Source organism: Nerophis lumbriciformis, linkage group LG17 (genome assembly GCF_033978685.3).
Source record: "Nerophis lumbriciformis linkage group LG17, RoL_Nlum_v2.1, whole genome shotgun sequence".
Taxonomy (NCBI): Eukaryota; Metazoa; Chordata; class Actinopteri; order Syngnathiformes; family Syngnathidae; genus Nerophis; species Nerophis lumbriciformis.
In genome coordinates, this window is record NC_084564.2 from 22,160,643 (window position 1) to 22,180,585 (window position 19,943).

General features: G+C 38.9%; 1 protein-coding gene across 4 annotated transcripts in view; it reads left to right on the plus strand.

The window, feature by feature from the left end:
• The window catches only part of gdpd5b (glycerophosphodiester phosphodiesterase domain containing 5b), a 75,545-nt gene extending 56,781 nt beyond the window's left edge, over nucleotides 1-18,764 (plus strand). Inside the window, exons 12-18 of one of the 4 annotated variants that reach the window (XR_009816602.2) lie at nucleotides 1,483-1,640; nucleotides 1,709-1,856; nucleotides 5,149-5,231; nucleotides 6,167-6,181; nucleotides 8,689-8,801; nucleotides 8,907-9,130; nucleotides 18,084-18,764. Coding sequence is in view for 2 of the 4 variants with exons in the window: in XM_061972740.2 (XP_061828724.1) it covers nucleotides 1,483-1,640; nucleotides 1,709-1,856; nucleotides 5,149-5,231; nucleotides 6,167-6,181; nucleotides 8,689-8,801; nucleotides 18,084-18,178 (612 nt within the window). In the remaining 2 variants the exon portion in view is untranslated. The remainder of the gene's footprint in view (nucleotides 1-1,482; nucleotides 1,641-1,708; nucleotides 1,857-5,148; nucleotides 5,232-6,166; nucleotides 6,182-8,688; nucleotides 8,802-8,906; nucleotides 9,131-18,083) is intronic. The other 3 variants (XR_009816603.2, XM_061972740.2, XM_061972741.2) reach the window with 3 other exon arrangements.
• Nucleotides 18,765-19,943: the final 1,179 nt, after the last annotated feature.

Sequence of the window (19,943 nt, forward strand, 5' to 3'; positions counted from 1 at the left end):
GTTACCATGCAGCGAGCGGCGTGTCGGGAACGTTGCCACAACTTGTTTATAAAGTCTTTAGTTTGTTTAATGGCCCCTAAATTTAACTGCTAACTTTATCAGTGTTCAAATAACATCAATAGTAGCTCAAATGTTTTGTCATTTCATCGAATTGAACGCAGTATGAGTTGTCGGTGAGGCACAAAGATTGTGTATTAGATGTAGGAGGTATCACTCCTTTATTTTTGTTGACCAAACTTCCGCTGAAGTACATGTTTGTTGGAGAAGAACAACGCTTGTCTTGACTTTATCTTCATTTGCCAAACTGCTTTGTGTTTTAAATTGTTATCAAAAAGTAAACACCTTTTTCCTACATGTGTTTTTTCATTCCACAAAGTAATTACTTTCATAACCATTCATGTGACACAACATTTTGTTAATGTTTTATAGTGTATAATTAATACGTTTTTATAACACATTTCTGCTCAAACTCTTAATAGACCTACCCCGGTACAGCATGTACATGTAAATGTGTGTACATAACTTAAAAATACCTCTCTCTATGAAAATGTAAAAATAAAGATAAAGGCATCATGTATTAAAAAAGCTGACACACTGATACTATTAACGAACAAAAACACAAATATTTGTCTTTATCTAGAGCATTTTTATTAGATAATACAAGCTCCAGTACCCCCCGCGACCCGAAAAGGACAAGCGGCAGAAAATGGATGGATGGATTACAAATTGGATGGATGGATTACAAATTATATGATGGTGTCGCGTTCATACCCCAGCACTGTTTTACTAAACATAATGAATAATCATGATTAATAATTGTGATTTTAATATTGATAAAAATAATCTTAACTTATTTTGCCCATAATCGTGCAGTCCTGTGTAAGACTTGACCTCATACATGAACACTATTTTTATCTATATGAACAAAAAGTGCAGTTACGTCTTATGTCCATAAGGTGCCATCTTGCAAAATGTTCACATTTATTTTTTATTTATTTATAGTATTCTTTTTTTTCTGCCATATTACTTTGTTTTTAATGCTTGTGTTCCTTTCATGTGCACATTCAACTTTCTCCTTGAGGTACATAAATACAATTTGAATGTGCTGTTTGTGTTTTTTTAAATAAAACTTGGTTTAAAGGATTTCAGTATAAGTAGTTTTAGAAAATATTGAGCACATTTAAAATTAAAACTTGGTTTAAAGGATTTCAGTAAAAGTATTTTTAGAAAATTTTGAGCACATTTAAAAATTACCGCGATAATTATGATAACCCTGATAATTTTGGTCACAATAACCGTGACATCCCTATAATGGACAATTGTAACGTAGTGTATTTGTAATAGTATTTTCTAAATGTGCCGCAGGCTGTTAAAAAATTACCTGGGGGCTGCAATTTAGACATCACTGCTTTAGTACTTTATCTTTAATGTTGTAGTTTTTGTCGTTTTGATTTTGCTCTGACCTCATCTGTGTGTTTGCAGGTATTGTGGACTCCTGATGAAGACAGGGCTCAGGTGAGACAGATTGCACCCGGTCTGATCCAGACATCAGTGGAGAAACAAAGTCCTCAAAGCCTCCGAGAGGCGGGCATCAGCAGGCTGCTGCTCAGATACAACCAGGCCAGCACTCTGGAAATCGGGTAGGATTATACACACAGTCACTAACGCACTAGATTTACAGTACATTACTGTACATTATGTTTTTCAGGGACTTTTCACAAAGAAACATCAGCCTCACCCTCTACACTGTCAATAAGCCCTGGCTGTATTCTGTGCTGTGGTGCAGCGGCGTGTCCTCTGTGACGTCAGAGGCGCCGCATGTCCTCAAGAAGGTGCCTTACCCCATCTGGCTCTTGGTAAGGACACACTACCTAGTCCTCCAGGATCAGCAAGTCAACAGATGACAAATGACAGGAGTATCACAAATGTTAACATACGCAACCACACAAATCACAGCATTAGCAGAATTTGTGACTCACATGCAGGGCCAGCCCCTGGCATAAACACTCTATGCGGTTGTTTAGCGCCAGAGGTGGGTAGTAACGCGCTACATTTACTCCGTTACATCTACTTGAGTAACTTTTGGGATAAATTGTACTTCTAAGAGTAGTTTTAATGCAACATACTTTTACTTTTACTTAAGTATATTTATAGAGAAGGAACGCTACTTTTACTCCGCTACTTTTATCTACATTCAGTTCGCTACTCGCTACTAATTTTTATCGATCTGTTAATGCACGCTTTGTTTGTTTTGGTCTGTCAGACAGACCTTCAAAGTGCCTGCCTTACTGGTGACGTTTCACTTCGTTCCACCAATAAGATGCAGTCACTGGTGACGTTGGACCAATCAAACAGAGCCAGGTGGTCACATGACCTGACTTAAACAAGTTGAAAAACTTATTGGGGTGTTACCATTTAGTGGTCAATTGTACGGAATGTGTACTGTACTGTGCAATCTAATAATAAAAGTTCCAATCAATCAATCAAAAGTGTGAAGGAAAAAAGATACTTTTTTATTTTAACCGTACATCCCGTCAAAAGCCTAAAGACTGACCGCACATGAGGACATTCCTGTCTTCACAATAAAAGTGCCGCTCCATCGCGCTTGCGCTTTCAAAACAAGAGTCTCCGAAAGCCAGCGCAAACAAGCTAGCAAGCTACGGAGTTTGACGCCAATATATTTCTTGTAAAGTGTATAAAAACGAATATGGAAGCTGGACAAACAAGATGCCAAAAACCCACCACTTTCATGTGGTATTAGACAGAAAGGAGGAACTTTTCTTCACCTCCATTTGAAAACGTGGACGTTATCATCACAACTGTCTGATTACAATCAATGCAAGTCATCAGAATCAGGTAATACACCAACTTATATTCTTGTCTTCATGAAAGAAAGGAATCTATATGTTAAACATGCATGTATATTCATTAAAACCCCTTTAACATGTAAACAAAAACAGCTAAATAAATACATATACATTATATACTGTATATATCAATGTGTATGTATGTATGTATGTATGTATATATATATATATATATATATATATATATATATATATATATATATATATATATATATATATATATATATATATGAGTGTGTATGTTACTCATCAGTTACTCAGTACTTGAGTAGTTTTTTCACAACATACTTTTTACTTTTACTCAAGTAAATATTTGGGTGACTACTCCTTACTTTTACTTGAGTAATAAATCTCTAAAGTAACAGTACTCTTACTTGAGTACAATTTCTGGCTACTCTACCCACCTCTGTTTAGCGCTACAACCAGTGGGGGTGGGCACATGATTATAGCGACCTGTCACTGCAGTAGCTGATCATCAATGTGGTCGTCATGCTCTGGAGGGGTTTGCTCATTCTACTTTGATTGACTGAATTGCTTCATAGATACGATTATACTTTGTCTCTGCTAAACTTTTAGTCCATTCAAAAACGTATTGAGATAATTGCAAATTTAACATTGCATACACAAAAACAGGTGCCAGTAGGTAAGAAACGTTGGTTTTGCATAACAGGGCCCCTTCAATATCTTATTAAAAACATACTTGAACGTCTTTAATGCACACTCTCGGGTTCCCATAGCCGTACCTACTTCTCTTCGCCAAGAGTAGTACAGTACCATTCACTGTTAATTGGTTCCAGGTCAGGCCATGGTAAATACATTTGTGACTTACAAACTGTAAATTATGAATGTGACATTGTTGATAGCTAGAGCATAAAATAACTGTTTACAACTTTTTAGATAAAGGTTTGAACACTTAGAGAACAGACCTGAAATGACACCCACATAGTCACCTTTACAAACTGCAAACTTCGAAGCGCGACTTGCAGATAGGCATTACATTTCTCACTAGGCCGTAGAGCAGGGCTATTCAACTGGAAACCTGGGGGCCAAATCCAGCCTGGGAATGACACCATATTGGCCCCCGAGTTAAGTTCAAAACAAACATTTTGGCAGCAAATTCCTAAAAACAGTAGACTTGTTGTATAGAGGAACTTGGACCACTGTAAACACAGTAGCAGATCCTTGCATTACATTTTTAACCTTGCTCGAAAACACTGAGGGCAAACTACATTTACATAACTGAGGCATTCCTCAAGGCACCACTTTAAGTCCTCTACTTTTTGGCATTTTAATTTGTCATTTGATTTCTGTAACTAAGGTGTTGCTGTAGCTTGTTTACTTCAGATGCAGTCCGTTAAAAAATTAATAAATAAATAAATAAAAATTGTTCAACTTATTTAGCTGTACCAGTGGTGTTCCTCAATGTTCTATCTTAGGTCTTCTCTTTTTCATCATTTGGGCTTTTCAACTGATGGCCCATGAGCTTAGATTAAAAAAAACTAGTGCGAGACTCACATTTTTGCAGCAGATTCTTAAAAACACTAGAGTGCTGTCATGGAGAGGATCTTTGACTCCAATTTTTTCAGAAGTACCTTAAAAACAGCAGAGCTCTCCTGTAACTCTCACAAAATAAATTGACCAGAATCAAATAGAGCTGGTTCTCCGGATTATACAAAATAAGGCTGATAATAAAAGGAGAAGTTTGGCCCTCTGGTCCACAGCTTTCTGGAAATGTGGCCCTCAAAACAATTTAGTTGAACATCCCTGCTGTAGAGAATAATATTAAAGACAGAAATGGGGCCACAAACAAAATCTTGTTAGGGCCACAAAAAACATTGTGTCCCATGATACATTGCAGGACCTCCTTAAATAAGCTGTTTCTGCTTTGAGTCCCAGCACAATAACGCAAGGAATGTCACCATAGCTTATTAACCAGGCTGTCTCCTTCCGCACCTTCACTGTGTCTCTTGTAATCATTGGGCCTGAGCGGTGCACTGTTTGTCGCCATATGGGGAGGCCTGCACGGGGGAACTCATGACCTCAAGAAGTCCCGCTGTGTTCGGGCTGCTGCGGCATCTGGCAAAGTCAAACGTGCCAGCAGATGTTTTCGAGTGAATGTATAATCCAAGTTATAGTGCATTTAAAAAAAACATTACAGTAATTCCTCATTTTGCAAGAGTCAAGTTGAAAGTTAAATCCTTTTTTGTGTGGTGCATTGCAGAGTACTTGTGGCACTGCAGTGCCATCTTGTGGTGAATTATGTGTTTTTCTTGTCTTCTAGAGAGCCGATGAATACTGCTTAATGTGGGTGTGTGCCGACCTCATCTCCTTTGTTGTGGTTGTAGGAATATTTATATTACAGAAGTAAGTGCACCTTTTTTTTTTAGTTCTATTTTTTTGTTGGATTGTGTCTGTCTGTCTCACACACATTGCTGATGAACGCTTATTAACTCCTTTCCAATATCACTAACGCACATCCTTCTTTCATGTTTAGGGCAACATTTCTGTTATAGCTCTCCATTATACAGTAGATGTATCATTGTTGATCCGCCCAATTTCATGTGTTAAAAAATGGTACTTGACACCTCAACATTACCAAATAAATAATATGATTTTTTTTTTTTTTTACAAATTTGCCAATAGATTCAGTGAACATGTCTTTGACCAACTTTGCCACTACTAGGTAGAGCTAAAATGACTCACTTTCTTTTATTCAAACGTGGCATATATTTAAAAATAAAGGCATAAAATGTCTGGTGGGACACATATGGTTTTACAAAACCATGCATTTAATGGTCTTTGCATTTGAAAATATTATTTTAACCCAGGCTTTTTTTTTACTGAATTGTATATTAAAAAAAATAGTCAAATATATATATATATATATATATATATATATATATATATATATATATATATATATATATATATATATATATATATAGTACATATTTAATAGTCAATTTTTTTTTTAATACTTTTATTCCATTTGTGTTCAATTTAAAAAAAAAAAAAAATAGATAATGTCATATTTGTTGTTTTTATCACAAAACAGCATGGATTGTTCCTTATCTAAACCTTCTCTTGGTGGACTTCTTCAGATGACAGATTAGGTTTATTTATGCATTCCTGCGCGCCTCATAGGTTACTACCACTGCGGGCTTCTAAAACTGACCTCTCTTGTCTCCCTCCTCCTTTTTTGTCTCTTTCTTTTTCCTATCTCTCTCTCTCTCTCTCTCTCTCTCTACCTCTACCTCCTGCCTGACTGCATGCTGCTGCACTTTGGCATCTTCTCTCAGCTATCACATGATCAGGTAACACTCCTCTCCTTTAACCTCTGTTCATGTAACTCATCGTTCTTTTGACCACTTTTTTTCCCTTTAACTGCGCTCTTCTCATGAATACATATGTCTATTTATTGTGTATGTTTTTAACTGTTGTTTCTGTCGTTTTACTCACACAGCACACACAAAAGTACCATATTTTAATAAATATGTTTACATATATTAGCCGCACCGGACTATAAGCCGCGGATATATACCGGTACGATATATTTTGTAAATGTTTATTTACATGCCATAATCATTTTCAAACGGTACCTGTAACACGGCAGTAAAACGGATGATCAAACAAAACAAAAGTCATTGTCATGGAACCACTAGGTGCGGAAGCTATTTCTCCAATCAGCTAAACAGACGTAATAACTCCACAGTGATGTTTTGGTGAATTTACGAAACTGAAACAATACAAAAGAATCCCATTGTCAGTTAGTATTACTAACACAGACTCTTGTAAACGTGTCAGCATATTTGGTAATGCTAACGAAGCTAGCTTGATTACATTATGATAGTATGTACAAATATGCATGAAAACACTCCCACAGGTATCACACATGGGACGGTTTAATAAGTAAGAATTGTTTTAGTTATATTGTAAAACTTACAAGCGTTACTTGGAGTGATGAATGAAGAATTATTTCGAGCAGAAATGCTATGGACGAATACTTGCGGTTCAAGGAACGAAACAGAAAGTACATTTTCAATCCGGAGCACCTGCAGTGAGTGAACTCGTCCAAAAGATGGCGCCTTAGCACAAACCATAACACGCCTTTTCGGTGTCTCTGTCGGTGTTGAAAACTATTTGTTGAACGCAAAACATTATGGCCGTTAGCGAAGAAAAGTCCATAAATTAGCCACACCGTTGTATAAACTGCAGGGTTCAAAGCGTTGGGAATAAAGTTTATAGTCTGTAAAATACAGTACTTATTACTACTATTTATTTCCATCAGGAATGTAGGGTTTTTAATCATTGTGGTATCAAAATTCACATTTTTAATCACATGTTAATGTTGCGTTTACATACCAGTGCTTATTTTTTTTCATTTCATTAAAATATCTGTCTATTTTCATCAGTATAGCCACAAAACATGTAGTCATGCAATACTAGTACACTGAGATCTCACCGTAACTCAAGGCCACAATAATAATATATGGTGGGGTTTTGTAATTTAACTTAGTAGAGCTTTTTCTGCAAAGTGCATAAACAATTAACAATTAATCTGTCCATTTTTTGTCAAAATAAGCACAAAGGCACTTGCTCTTTAATAAAGGCCCACAAAACTATAGGATGCCCGTGTGAAACATCACCGTAACACACAAGTGCTAATTCAAGGGATTAACGGCTTTTTGTTAAGCTTTTTCTGTGCTATACTTATTGGAAGTGCTGACGTCAGCGAGGGAGGAAATTAAGAAGGCAAAGCTCTCGATTTACCGGTCGATCTACGTTCCCATCCTCACCTATGGTCATGAGCTTTGGGTTATGACCGAAAGGACAAGATCACGGGTACAAGCGGCCGAAATTAGCTTCCTCCACCAGGTGGCGGGTCTCTCCCTTAGAGATAGGGTGAGAAGCTCTGTCATCCGGGAGAAGCTCAAAGTAAAGCCGCTGCTCCTCCACATTGAGAGGAGCCAGATGAGGTGGTTCGGGCATCTGGTCAGGATGCCACCCGAACGCCTCCCTAGGGAGGTCTTTAGGGCACGTCCGACCAGTAGGAGGCCACGGGGAAGACCCAGGACACGTTGGGAAGACCATGTCTCCCGGCTGACTTGGAACGCCTCGGGATCCCCCGGCAGGAGCTTGACCAAGTGGCTGGGGAGAGGGAAGTTTGGGCCTCCCTGCTTGGGCTGCTGCCCCCGCAACCCGACCTCGGATAAGCGGAAGAAGACGGATGGATGGATAGAAGTTTGATTTTGTAACATTAGCGGTTTGATAAGCTTCTATGTCAAAACCCTCAAAAAGGCGGTTCATTTTTCACAATAAGCAGAATGTGTCCAATAGTGTGATTGTGTGCTTTAACTTTGTTGTCTTTTTTTTCATCTTTCATAAACTATCCATACAAAAAAGATGTCTTATATGTCAAAATAGCCACAAAATATACTTCTAGAGTCACACAAAACTTCATTGTCACAATGAATGTTGTGCCAGACTTCACTGAAACTCACGAGTGCACTTATCGAGATTCATTTGTTTTTGTTACATTTGCGGTGCTTGCAAAGTTTGGTACATTTTTATGTTAAAGCATTCTAAAAAGCAATTTAATTCAATAATGATAGTAATAACGAATAGGAAAAAAAAAGTTTGAATATTTTGTTAATCATGTTATGTTGGAGGAATTTTTGCACGTTGAATGAATGACAATGTAAAGAATATCTCAGTGAAAACATGTGGTCCCCTCTGGTCTACAACATGAGAGCAGGATGAGCAGCAGCAGTTACTGATGACACCATTTCCTGAGCTGACATTACCCCACCTCCCCCCGCAGGTATCGAACCAGCGGCATGCGCAGCTACAACCCTGAGCAGATCATGCTGAGCGCCGCGGTCAGGAGGTCCAGCCGGGACCTCAACGTCATGAAGGAGAAGCTCATCTTCTCTGGTGAGGATGGTGACGGACGGTATCTGAACCCAGCATGCTGCCTCTCGAGTGTCTGTGAACTCTCCTCCTCCTCCTCTTCCCCCTTCCTCTCATCCATGTCGAAAGGTCAAACCCAGTAGCCGCCTCAGCCTGACCCCGCCATCTCTCCGTGTGTGTCCATCGTCTGCGCCATCAGCGACCTATTCCTCATTCTTTCCTAGTCTGCGTCCTTGCCCACTTTCCCCACACAACCATCTCCATCCCTGCCTCCATGCTACCTGCCTGCTACCCTCGCCCATAGTGAAGCTTTAAGGGTGCCCCAGTCTGTCTGGCACTGGGAGGGGTCAAAGGTAAGTCTCTTAAAGTCAGACTCCCTTACCAAGGCCTAGTAAAGTCGCACAAGAATCCAGCGTCATTGTAAGCTTATTGTCAAAGTTCGGGTAGAATTTTGTATTTGTACAGAGCTTAGCTTCTTTTTACATTTTATAAAAGTTTTATTTGCGAGGCGCATCCATGGTGCGAATCGCTTTTAGTTTTATGTTTTCACCCTCTGGTATCCATGGTAGTTTTTAGCATTCTTATCGCACCTTAAAAACTATTTCGTTGCAGCTAAGTGTAACATTTATGATCATCCACCTGGCAAAGTCAGGCCTGTGTAGGAATTATTTCAGCCACTTCATGGCACTGTTGGCTCAACTTTCCCAGAGTCGTGTGTAAAGAGAGTACGGCCAACTCGGTTTCAGGCGATCTCCTCAATGATTGGTCAAAAGGCAGTCACGTGACTACAGGGCGCCTTGACTGCTACCAACTTTGAGCTGATGCTATGTGTTTGCGGCGCTTCCTCGTTAGTTTTTCGACGTGTAAAAAAGCCCTGTTGTGCAGCATGGGGGTGCTCCACCTGCGATAATTGTGAAAAGCTTTTACATCTCAACTAAAATGATGCAATTCAGTAGCAGCAGAAAAGTAGCTCAAACACTAATTCAAATAGACGGACATTGAAAAGTTAAAATAAAACAAAGTTTGGGGTGTGATAATGGATGAGAAAAACGAACTGGAAATCTCATAAAAAATGATACAACATAAAATAGCGAGAAATATGTCAATAATGAATAAAGCCAAATAGCACGGTGGAACAGGGGTTAGTGCATGTGCCTCACAATACGAAGGTCCTGAGTAGTCCTGAGTGAGCCTGGTTTTTTCTGTGTGGAGTTTGCATGTTCTCCCCGTGACTGCGTGGATTCCCCCAGGAACACCGGCTTCCTCCCACCTCCAAAGACATGCACCTGGGGATAGGTTGATTGGCAACACTAAATTGGCCCTAGTGTGTGAATGTGAGTGTGAATGTTGTCTGTCTGTCTATCTGTGTTGGCCCTGTGATGAGGTGGCGACTTGTCCAGGTTGTACCCCGCCTTCCGCCCGAATGCAGCTGAGATAGGCTCTAGCATCCCCCGCGACCCCAAAAGGGACAAGCGGTAGAAAATGGATGGGTGGATGTTCTGGACCAAAAAAAAATCACTCCATATTCTCTACTGCTCGGTAGTGTTACCATATCTGAGTTATTGTGTAAAAATAGAGGGAAATAAGTACAAAAGTGCACTTATTCACTTAGCATGTTACAAAAAAAGAAAGTTAGGATAATACATAATGAGCAGTGTTGGGACTAACGTGTTACTTTGTAATGCCGTTAGTTTCGGCGGTAACTAGTAATCTAACGCGTTATTTTTTATATTCACTAACTCAGTTACCGTTACTACATGATGCGTTACTGCGTTATTTTACAATATTTTTTATGTAGTATTGGCTAGAAACAGAAGATCTGAGTGTGTTTTATTGGAGCGCTGCAGTGTCGTCCTTCTGATTCTTCTTGTGTCACAAGCCGGAAGCGCGCTCTGTGTGTGTCTGGGTGTGGGGAGGGGAGGGGCGTGTCTGTGTTTACTAACAACAGAGCCGCAGCCCATGTTAAGACACTCAACTCGAGTGTCTTAACATGGAGATATTCTCACTTCTTTTTTTTTGTCGGGCACAAAGAAAAGAACATTTTGGTTAAATGTAAGTTGTGTCTTGGATCAAAGATCCCGTCTACTGCCCAAAACAACAATTCAAATCTGCCTGGTTAGACTTTGTGTATGTCACGTGTGCCTTCCTTAGGTGAAGCCAGGTTTACAGCTTTGTTGTTATTATGCTGTTTGTTACTTATGTTGCAGCTATTTAAAATAGTTTTGTCAATTTGTTCTGGCCTGAAATATATTGGCCCTTTGAAACATATCTTTGTCTTTGTGTGTTGTATGTAGACCACATTGCTTAGCAGAGTTCAGTGATGCAAATGCATGTCAAGTTGATCAACAGATTGTATTATTCTCCAGTGCAATAACAGTACTGAAATGAAGGCTAAAAGGGCATTAATGGGAGCTTTTTTTTTTTTTAAAAAGAAGAAAAAAACAACAACTAAATAGTTACTTTTAGGGATGTCCGATAATGGCTTTTTGCCGATATCCGATATTCCGATATTGTCCAACCCTTTAATTACCAATACCGATATCAACCGATACCAATATCAACCGATGTATACAGTCGTGGAATTAACACATTATTATGCCTAATTTGGACAACCAGGTATGGTGAAGATAAGGTACTTTTTTTTTTTTAATTAATAAAATAAAATAAGATGAATAAATTAAAAACATTTTCTTGAATAAAAAAGAAAGTAAAACAATATAAAAACAGTTACATAGAAACTAGTAATTAATGAAAATGAGTAAAATTAACTGTTAAAGGTTAGTACTATTAGTGGACCAGCAGCACGCACAATCATGTGTGCTTATGGACTGTATCCCTTGCAGACTGTATTGATATATATTGATATATAATGTAGGAACCAGAATATTAGTAACAGAAAGAAACAACCCTTTTGTGTGAGGGGAGGTTTTTTGGGTTGGTGCACTAATTGTAAGTGTATCTTGTGTTTTTTATGTTGATTTAGTTTAAAAAAATAAATAAATAAATAAATTACAAAAAACAAAAAAGAAACGATACCGATAATTTCCAATATTACATTTTAACGCATTTATCGGCCGATAATATCGGCAGGCCGATATTATCGGACACCTCTAGTTACTTTTCACAGTAACGCGTTACTTTTTGGTGTAAGTAACTGCGTTTGTAACTGAGTTACTTTTGAAATAAAGTAACTAACTAGTTACTGGTTTTCAGTAACCAACCCAACACTGATAATGAGTGATGCATAATTGTTTTTACATTTTTTGCGCTGCAAAATTATATTTTCAAAAAAATAGAAGCATGTTTTATTATACGTTAATGAGCTGTAGTATGTTTAGAACTATGTACAGATGGGGACGGCGTGGCGAAGTTGGGAGAGTGGCCGTGTCAGCGATCTGAAGGTTACTGGTTCAATCCCCTCCTTCTACCATCCTAGTCATGTCCGTTGTGTCCTTGAGCAAGACACTTCACCCTTGCTCCTGATGGGTCCTGGTTAGGGCCTTGCATGGCAGCTCCCACCATCAATGTGTGAATGTGTGTGTGAATGGGTGAATGTGGAAATAGTGTCAAAACGCTTTGAGTTCCTAAAAAAAAAAAGGTAGAAAAGCGCTAAACAAATATAACCATTTATATTTATTATTTTGTCAGAAATACTCCGGTCAGAACGACAGCAATTGTATGCCTCAGTAGCAGTCACGCCGTCTGTTTTTCCTTGGGAAGGGCCAGAGTCGTGTATTAAGAGTACGGCCACCTCGGTTTCAGACCATCTCCTAAATGATTGGTCAAAAGCCCCTCGTGTGACTACATGGCGCCATGTTAGACACCAACTTTGAGCTGGCCACAGGTGGAGTGATGCCAACACTGTACCTCCTCATTCGACTTCTCTTTTAATTCAAGAGTTTTTTGCCGTGTAAACATGCCCTGCTGTGCAGCGTGGGGCTGCTCCACTCGCCAAGGCATTTGCATCACTTTCCCCGCTGCCCACAAAGGGAAAAAGTATGGGAAGTGAAGGTTCGCCGGTAAAGCTGATTGCCAATGACAACAGCGTCTTGTGCGGGGTTAGATAACAGAAATTGTCCTTTTCTGACCTTCTTGACCATAACTTCGATACAATGTACTCTGGACATGACGCTTGATCTTTTTATCCAATCTTTTCTTAACAGTGCTTCTCTTATGCCTATTCAATTTTTGCAATGATTTTTGTGACAGTGAACGGTTTAAAGCTTTCAAAGAAAGGTTAATATGTAAAATTATTTAAATGTTCATAGAAATGTATTAGATTGCACCAGTGACGTGCGGTGAGGTTGATGGCTGGTGAGGCACTAACTTCATCACAGTCAGATTTACAAACATATGAACCCTAAAGAGTATCTTATTCACCATTTCATTGGTAGCAGTTAACGGGTTATGTTTAAAAGCTCATACCAGCATTCTTCCCTGCTTGGCACTCAGCATCAAAGGTTGGAATTGGGGGTTAAATCACCAAAAATGATTCCCGGGCGCGGCGCCGCTGCTGCCCACTGCTCCCCTCACCTCACAGGGGGTGATCAAGGGGATGGGTCAAATGCAGAGGACAAATTTCACCACACTTAGTGTGTGTGACAATCACTGGTACTTGAACTTAACTTTAACTTTACACATACAAACTGTAGCACACAAAAAAGCACATTTAATAATAAAAAAACGTTATTATGGTCTTACCTTTACTTATAAATGAAGTCCATGCGCTGCTCCTTCTGAACAACAGCATCAATAACTTGTTTATAGAAGTCTTCCTTATCTTTCTTCAGTTTTAAAAGTCTCTCTGTCTTGATGGAGATCTTCCTTTAATTTCCAGTTTAGAAAACTGTTTTATTTTAGATATGTAATGCTCCATGTTAAAAGTCCAGGCGAGAGGAAAAAAATAAACGATCGCTAACTGTTGCTGCTTGTTGTCACTTATTCTGCAGCCGAGTAGTCGCAAAAATGATCGCTGGGATCACTAGCGCCCTCTACCACCATGAGGCGGGATTACTGCGAGCCTCAGCCAGTGCGTCTTCGCAGCCGTTTTATGATTGCTCAGCACAAGAAATACGTTACACACATACAGTTGTTGACAAAATACACTGTACATTATATACCTCAGCTAACTAAACTATGGAAATGTATAATATAATTCATATAGCAATATGGTCTCACTGCACAGCAGGCCAGCAGTTAGCCGAGTCATTGCGCAATCCATGGCGAGGCTCAACTGGCTGGTGACTTACCGCAAGTCTCTTCTCAGTATTTGAACGGCAAATGTGAAAATTTAGCGATTTTTAAATAAAAATAATCTAAAACTGGTGAAGTTAAATGGAAAATAACTTTATAGTATAATCACTGGATACATATAACAATTTAATTAATTTTTGTTTTACATTTTTTTTCTTTCCATGATTGCACGTGAGGCCCAGCCTCACCTGCCTCTAGTGACTGCACGTCACTGGATTGCACAAATCTTGTTCATCTATATTACTTAAGTTGTCTATAACAATTTGACAGCCCTAAAAGTCTACCAGCATTTCAAACTGATCAATATGTTTTCAAATATGTATTGGTGTGGTACAACTGTTAAAAAGTCCTTCATTGTCAACATTTGGTTGTTTTAATGACATATAATATGCAAATTAGATATCAGTACAGAATGAACACCATTATAATTAGGTCATTGTGCGAGCTGAAGCCATAACAAATTTGATAAATATTTTTTATCCTAAAACTTATATAAAATGCGCGTGTACCAGATATGTTTATGATAGATATGTTTCACAAAAAATCCAAACACAGTTGACAAACTGTTTTTGTTGTTGGTATGTTTTATTGGTTTCCATGATTACAAACATACATGCAAATTAACAGTCAGTTAATTATTAATTGTACTTGGCAAAAATCCAGTACAAAAACATATAACTAATACATATGTGTCAATATATAAATACATGGTAAATATTGCAGTAAAAAGCAGCATTAGTTCAATGTTCAAGTAAATATGGTGATGTTGAAATCAGGAAGCCATGCAGACTCACCACAACAAGACCTATGAAAAATATTTTTAAAAAACTAAAGTAAAATGTATTCTGCTGATATTGCTTACAATTCATTAGAAGCAGCTACCACAGTCGACATACTTCACACTACAGTTATAATTTCTCCGTAATTGACGTACAAACCCCGTTTCCATATGAGTTGGGAAATTTTGTTGAATGTAAATATAAACGGAATACAATGATTTGCAAATCCTTTTCAACCCATATTCAATTGAATGCACTACAAAGACAACCTATTTGATGTTCAAACTCATAAACTTTATTTATTTTTTTGCAAATAATAATTAACTTAGAATTTCATGCCTGCAACACGTGCCAAAGTAGTTGGGAAAGGGCATGTTCACCACTGTAACACATGGCCTTTCCTTTTAACAACACTCAGTAAACATTTGGGAACTGAGGAGACACATTTTTTAAGCTTCTCAGGTGGAATTCTTTCCCATTCTTGCTTGATGTACAGCTTAAGTTGTTCAACAGTCCGGGGGTCTCCGTTGTGGTATTTTAGGCTTCATAATGCACCACACATTTTCAATGGGAGACAGGTCTGGACTACAGGCAGGCCAGTCTAGTACCCGCACTCTTTTACTATGAAGCCACGTTGATGTAACACGTGGCTTGGCATTGTCTTGCTGAAATAAGCAGGGGCGTCCATGGTAACGTCGCTTGGATGGCAACATATGTTGCTCCAAAACCTGTATGTACCTTTCAGCATTAATGGCGCCTTCACAGATGTGTAAGATACCCATGTCTTGGGCACTAATACACCCCCATACCATCACATATTCTGGCTTTTCAACTTTGCGCCTATAACAATCCGGATGGTTCTTTTCCTCTTTGGTCCGGAGGACACGACGTCCACAGTTTCCAAAAACAATTTGAAATGTGGACTCGTCAGACCACAGGACACTTTTCCACTTTGTATCAGTCCATCTTAGATGAGCTCAGGCCCAGCGAAGCCGACTGTGTTTTTGGGTGTTGTTGATAAACGGTTTTCGCCTTGCGTAGGAGAGTTTTAACTTGCACTTACAGATGTAGCGACCAACTGTAGTTACTGACAGTGGGTTTCTGAAGTGTTCCTGAGCCCATGTGGTGATATCCTTTACACACTGATGTCGCTTGTTGATGCAGTACAGCCTGAGGGATCGAAGGTCACGGGCTTAGCTGCTTACGTGCAGTGATTTCCCCAGATTCTCTGAACCCTTTGATGATATTACGGACCATAGATGGTGAAATCCCTAAATTCCTTGCAATAGCTGGGTGAGAAAGGTTTTTCTTAAACTGTTCAACAATTTGCTCACGCATTTGTTGACAAAGTGGTGACCCTCGCCCCATCCTTGTTTGTGAATGACTGAGCATTTCATGGAATCTACTTTTATACCCAATCATGGCACCCACCTGTTCCCAATTTGCCTGTTCACCTGTGGAGCATTCCTCAACTTTATCAGTATTTATTGCCACCTTTCCCAACTTCTTTGTCACGTGTTGCTGGCATCAAATTCTAAAGTTAATGATTATTTGCAAAAGAAAAAATGTTTATCAGTTTGAACATCAAATATGTTGTCTTTGTAGCATATTCAACTGAATATGGGTTGAAAAGGATTTGCAAATCGTTGTATTCCGTTTATATTTTCATCTAACACAATTTCCCAACTCATATGGAAACGGGGTTTGTATATTGCGCCAGCGGGAGTGTGTTAGAGAGCCTGCTGGTCACCAAACACTGCATGAATGTAGCGGAGGAGTGGATCAAATGCAGCCGCAAAAATTTACTTTCACGAAATAAAAGCATTTCTTATTGTAAGTCTATGAGCTTTAGTATGTTAAGAACTATATACTTATTATTTTGGTTTATTTTTGTCAGGAAAACCTGAGAACAATTGCAACCGCACACATCCTAGGTAGCCAACATGGCGCCTTTTGTTTAGTTGTCCATACTCTCGCTATGCACGACTTTGACCTTTCCCACTTTCCTCTTTCTCTCTGTCTGCAACCAAACAGCTGTTCATGCTTTGATAAAATTGATTGCAAGCTTCTTCTTTTTTTTCCATCTATAGAAAAGTAGTGTCATGTACTATTGCTCTAAAAACGCTTACCGTACAAATAACATAGCACTAGAATATGATTAATTATGATGAATGAATCTGCATTTACTTGAATGTACACCATTTTAAAGAGTGGTAGGCAGTCATCATGAAAGTGTTTTTGTGTTTTAATAGTATCATCCATCCATTTTCTACTGCTTGTCCCTTTTGGGGTTGTGGGGGGTGCTCATAACTTGACTTATTTTTACATTTGTATGACAACTGTGGGTGTTAAGAACAGAACAAATGTCACGCCTGCAGCACAGGTCACCAAAGACTGTGCTGCATGTAAGACTGTTCACTATGTAAAGGCGCTTTGAGTCAATGGAGAAAAGCGCTATATAAATATAATTCACTTCACTTCACTTCACTATAAAAATGGGGCCCATTACCTCCCTGCTTGGCACTCAGCATCAAGGGTTGGAATTGGGGGTTAATTCACCAAAAATGATTCCCAGGCGCAGCCCCCACTGCTCTCCTCACCTCCCAGGGGGTGATCACGGGTCATGGGTCAAATGCAGAGAATAATTTCGCAACCTAGTGTGTGTGTGACGATCTTTGGTACTTTAACTTTAACTTTTAACTTTTGATTGACACCTTATCATTTAAGTGTTTTAAATATTACATTGGCAGCACGGTGAAACAGGGGTTAGTGCATCCGCCTCACAATACGAAGGTCCTGGGTTTGATCCTGCACTCGGGATCTTTCTGTGTGGAGTTTGCATGTTCTCCCCGTGACTGCGTGGGTTCCCTCTGGGTACTCCGGCTTCCTCCCACCTCCAAAGACATGCACCGGGGGATAGGTTGATTGGCAACACTAAAAATTGGCCCTAGTGTGTGAATGTTGTCTATCTGTGTTGGCCCTGGCGAATGCAGCTGAGATAGGCTCCAGCACCCTATGCGCCCCCCAAAGGGATAAGCGGTAGAAAATGGATGGATGGAAATATTACATTGTAATATATAAATCATAAACAGTGTATTTGAGTACTGAAAAAAACACTTTATGAATGTTATTGATTTATTTATAATTTATATTATTTCTGCTGTATATCTTGTGTATAAAATGTCCTTCGTGCTCATGTGGATTCTCTGCACTTTTTGTGTTTTTCAAACGCTGTCATGTAACACAACCCCTTGTGTGCTTTGGCTCCCTCCAGAGGTGGGCAATGGCGTTGCCGGCAGTGACGAGCCCTACACAGACAACAGCAATGATTATGATGACTACTACACTGACCGACCTGTGAGCCAATGATGGCGCACTTTCAGCCACAAGATGAGGAAACAAGCGTGTACATTTTTGTAAATAATGTCTTTGCTTCCTGGACAAAAATATATAATGTATATTACTTTTGACTCAGCACTTTTTATCCACGGAATTGACTTAAGAGAGTCCAGAATTTTCATTTGTAAGCTAATTCTCCCAAGCAGGTCCTTCCATTCTAAGCACTGATGCCTTTTATTTATATCCACAATCCAGCATGAATTATGCTCACAGCGGCTGTGTCGGTCGATGGTAACATTTGAAAGTGTGCAAATGCTGCTGCATGTAACAGTTATGATCATATCATGTGTGTGAGCTCAGCTGTACAGTCAGGAACAAGTGAATCTTTTTTTTTTTAAGTATGTAACCTGTTTAGCCTGCGGTGCAGTGTTGTGAATGACGTCATTTGCAAGCCAACAAAAGAACACTTTGGAGTCACGTGACAATTAGAGGACGTCGTCTTTACTTCCCTGCAAGAATGTTGGGGCTATTTTATTGTTTACAAACCTGAAGCATCTTCATGTTTGTCGCTGCTGTCAAATGTTATGTGTGAATAAAAGTGTAAGCTAACTAAAAAGGGCACTTTGTCTTTGGTTTGTATTTTGCCTCTGAAGTGAACTCTAAACAAAGTTGCTTTTTTTTAGTTTACACTAGTCAAGTCACAGGTAAAGTAAAAAAAAACCTTGCTTTGACCGTTTAATCACTAGTGTGTCATGGAAAAATTTTGAAATGTCACCTACTTGTTCTAAAAAATATATTTTTTGCAAACCACTAATTGTATTTTACAAATAATGTGCCGTTGTTGTGTCCGTGCTGTCCTAATGATTAATAGAGTAACCATGTAATACTCTTCCGTAGCAGTAGGTGGCAGCAGGTAGATAGGTAATTGCTTTGTGGGCCTCATTTGAGATAAAAGAATTAGTGGATTTTTTTTTTTTTTTTTTACTTACCCAAGAAATTGCTTATTGAGCTTAAGAATCTCTTTTTCATTATTGTATGAATTAATGTTGAACAATCCCGTCAGGTATTTGATGAGAACGAGTTTATATTGTCAATAAAGGCTACCGAGTCATTTCTTAACGTTGTCTGCTCGTGGTGTGCCTCGGGATATTTTCCAATGAGATTACGTGCCTCGGCTCAAAAGTTGAAAAACACTGCTGGCTTTTATTTTTCAAATATATTATTCATCCTGTTGTGTAAATGTGCATGCTTTTGTTTGTCGTAGAAGATACGTCAAAGGTTCGATTCCGACCCCTGCATCTGCGCATGCGTAGGAATCAAAGGAATGCAAAATTGCACAGAAGTCACCTTTCACGTGAGTACGAGTTACCCTAAATAACGCTATTGATTAGTATTTGATCGATTAATGTATATATGTGGCACTCTGCAAATGTATAATTTATTAGGTTATGTTTTTGCTGGGACACAGCGCTCCCAGCATGCATTGCGGCATATGATTTTTCGACAACTTTACATTAAACATAACTTAATAAATCAAACTTTAAATCGGTTTTTTTCACTTTTGTGTCAATTGCTACATTTTAAATATGGTTTACAAACTCAGGGTATAAGTTTGCGGGCACAGAAGACGGAAATGTTTTCTTGATACGTCTTGACATTTTGATAAGCGCGCTAGCGACATCTACAGGACGTAAGGAGTACAGCAACGACTCGTACGTACAACATGGCTCACAAGTTTACTGCGTTGAGTACAAAGCAACTTTTCCCAACAAACTGTAGCGAAACAACTGAAGCA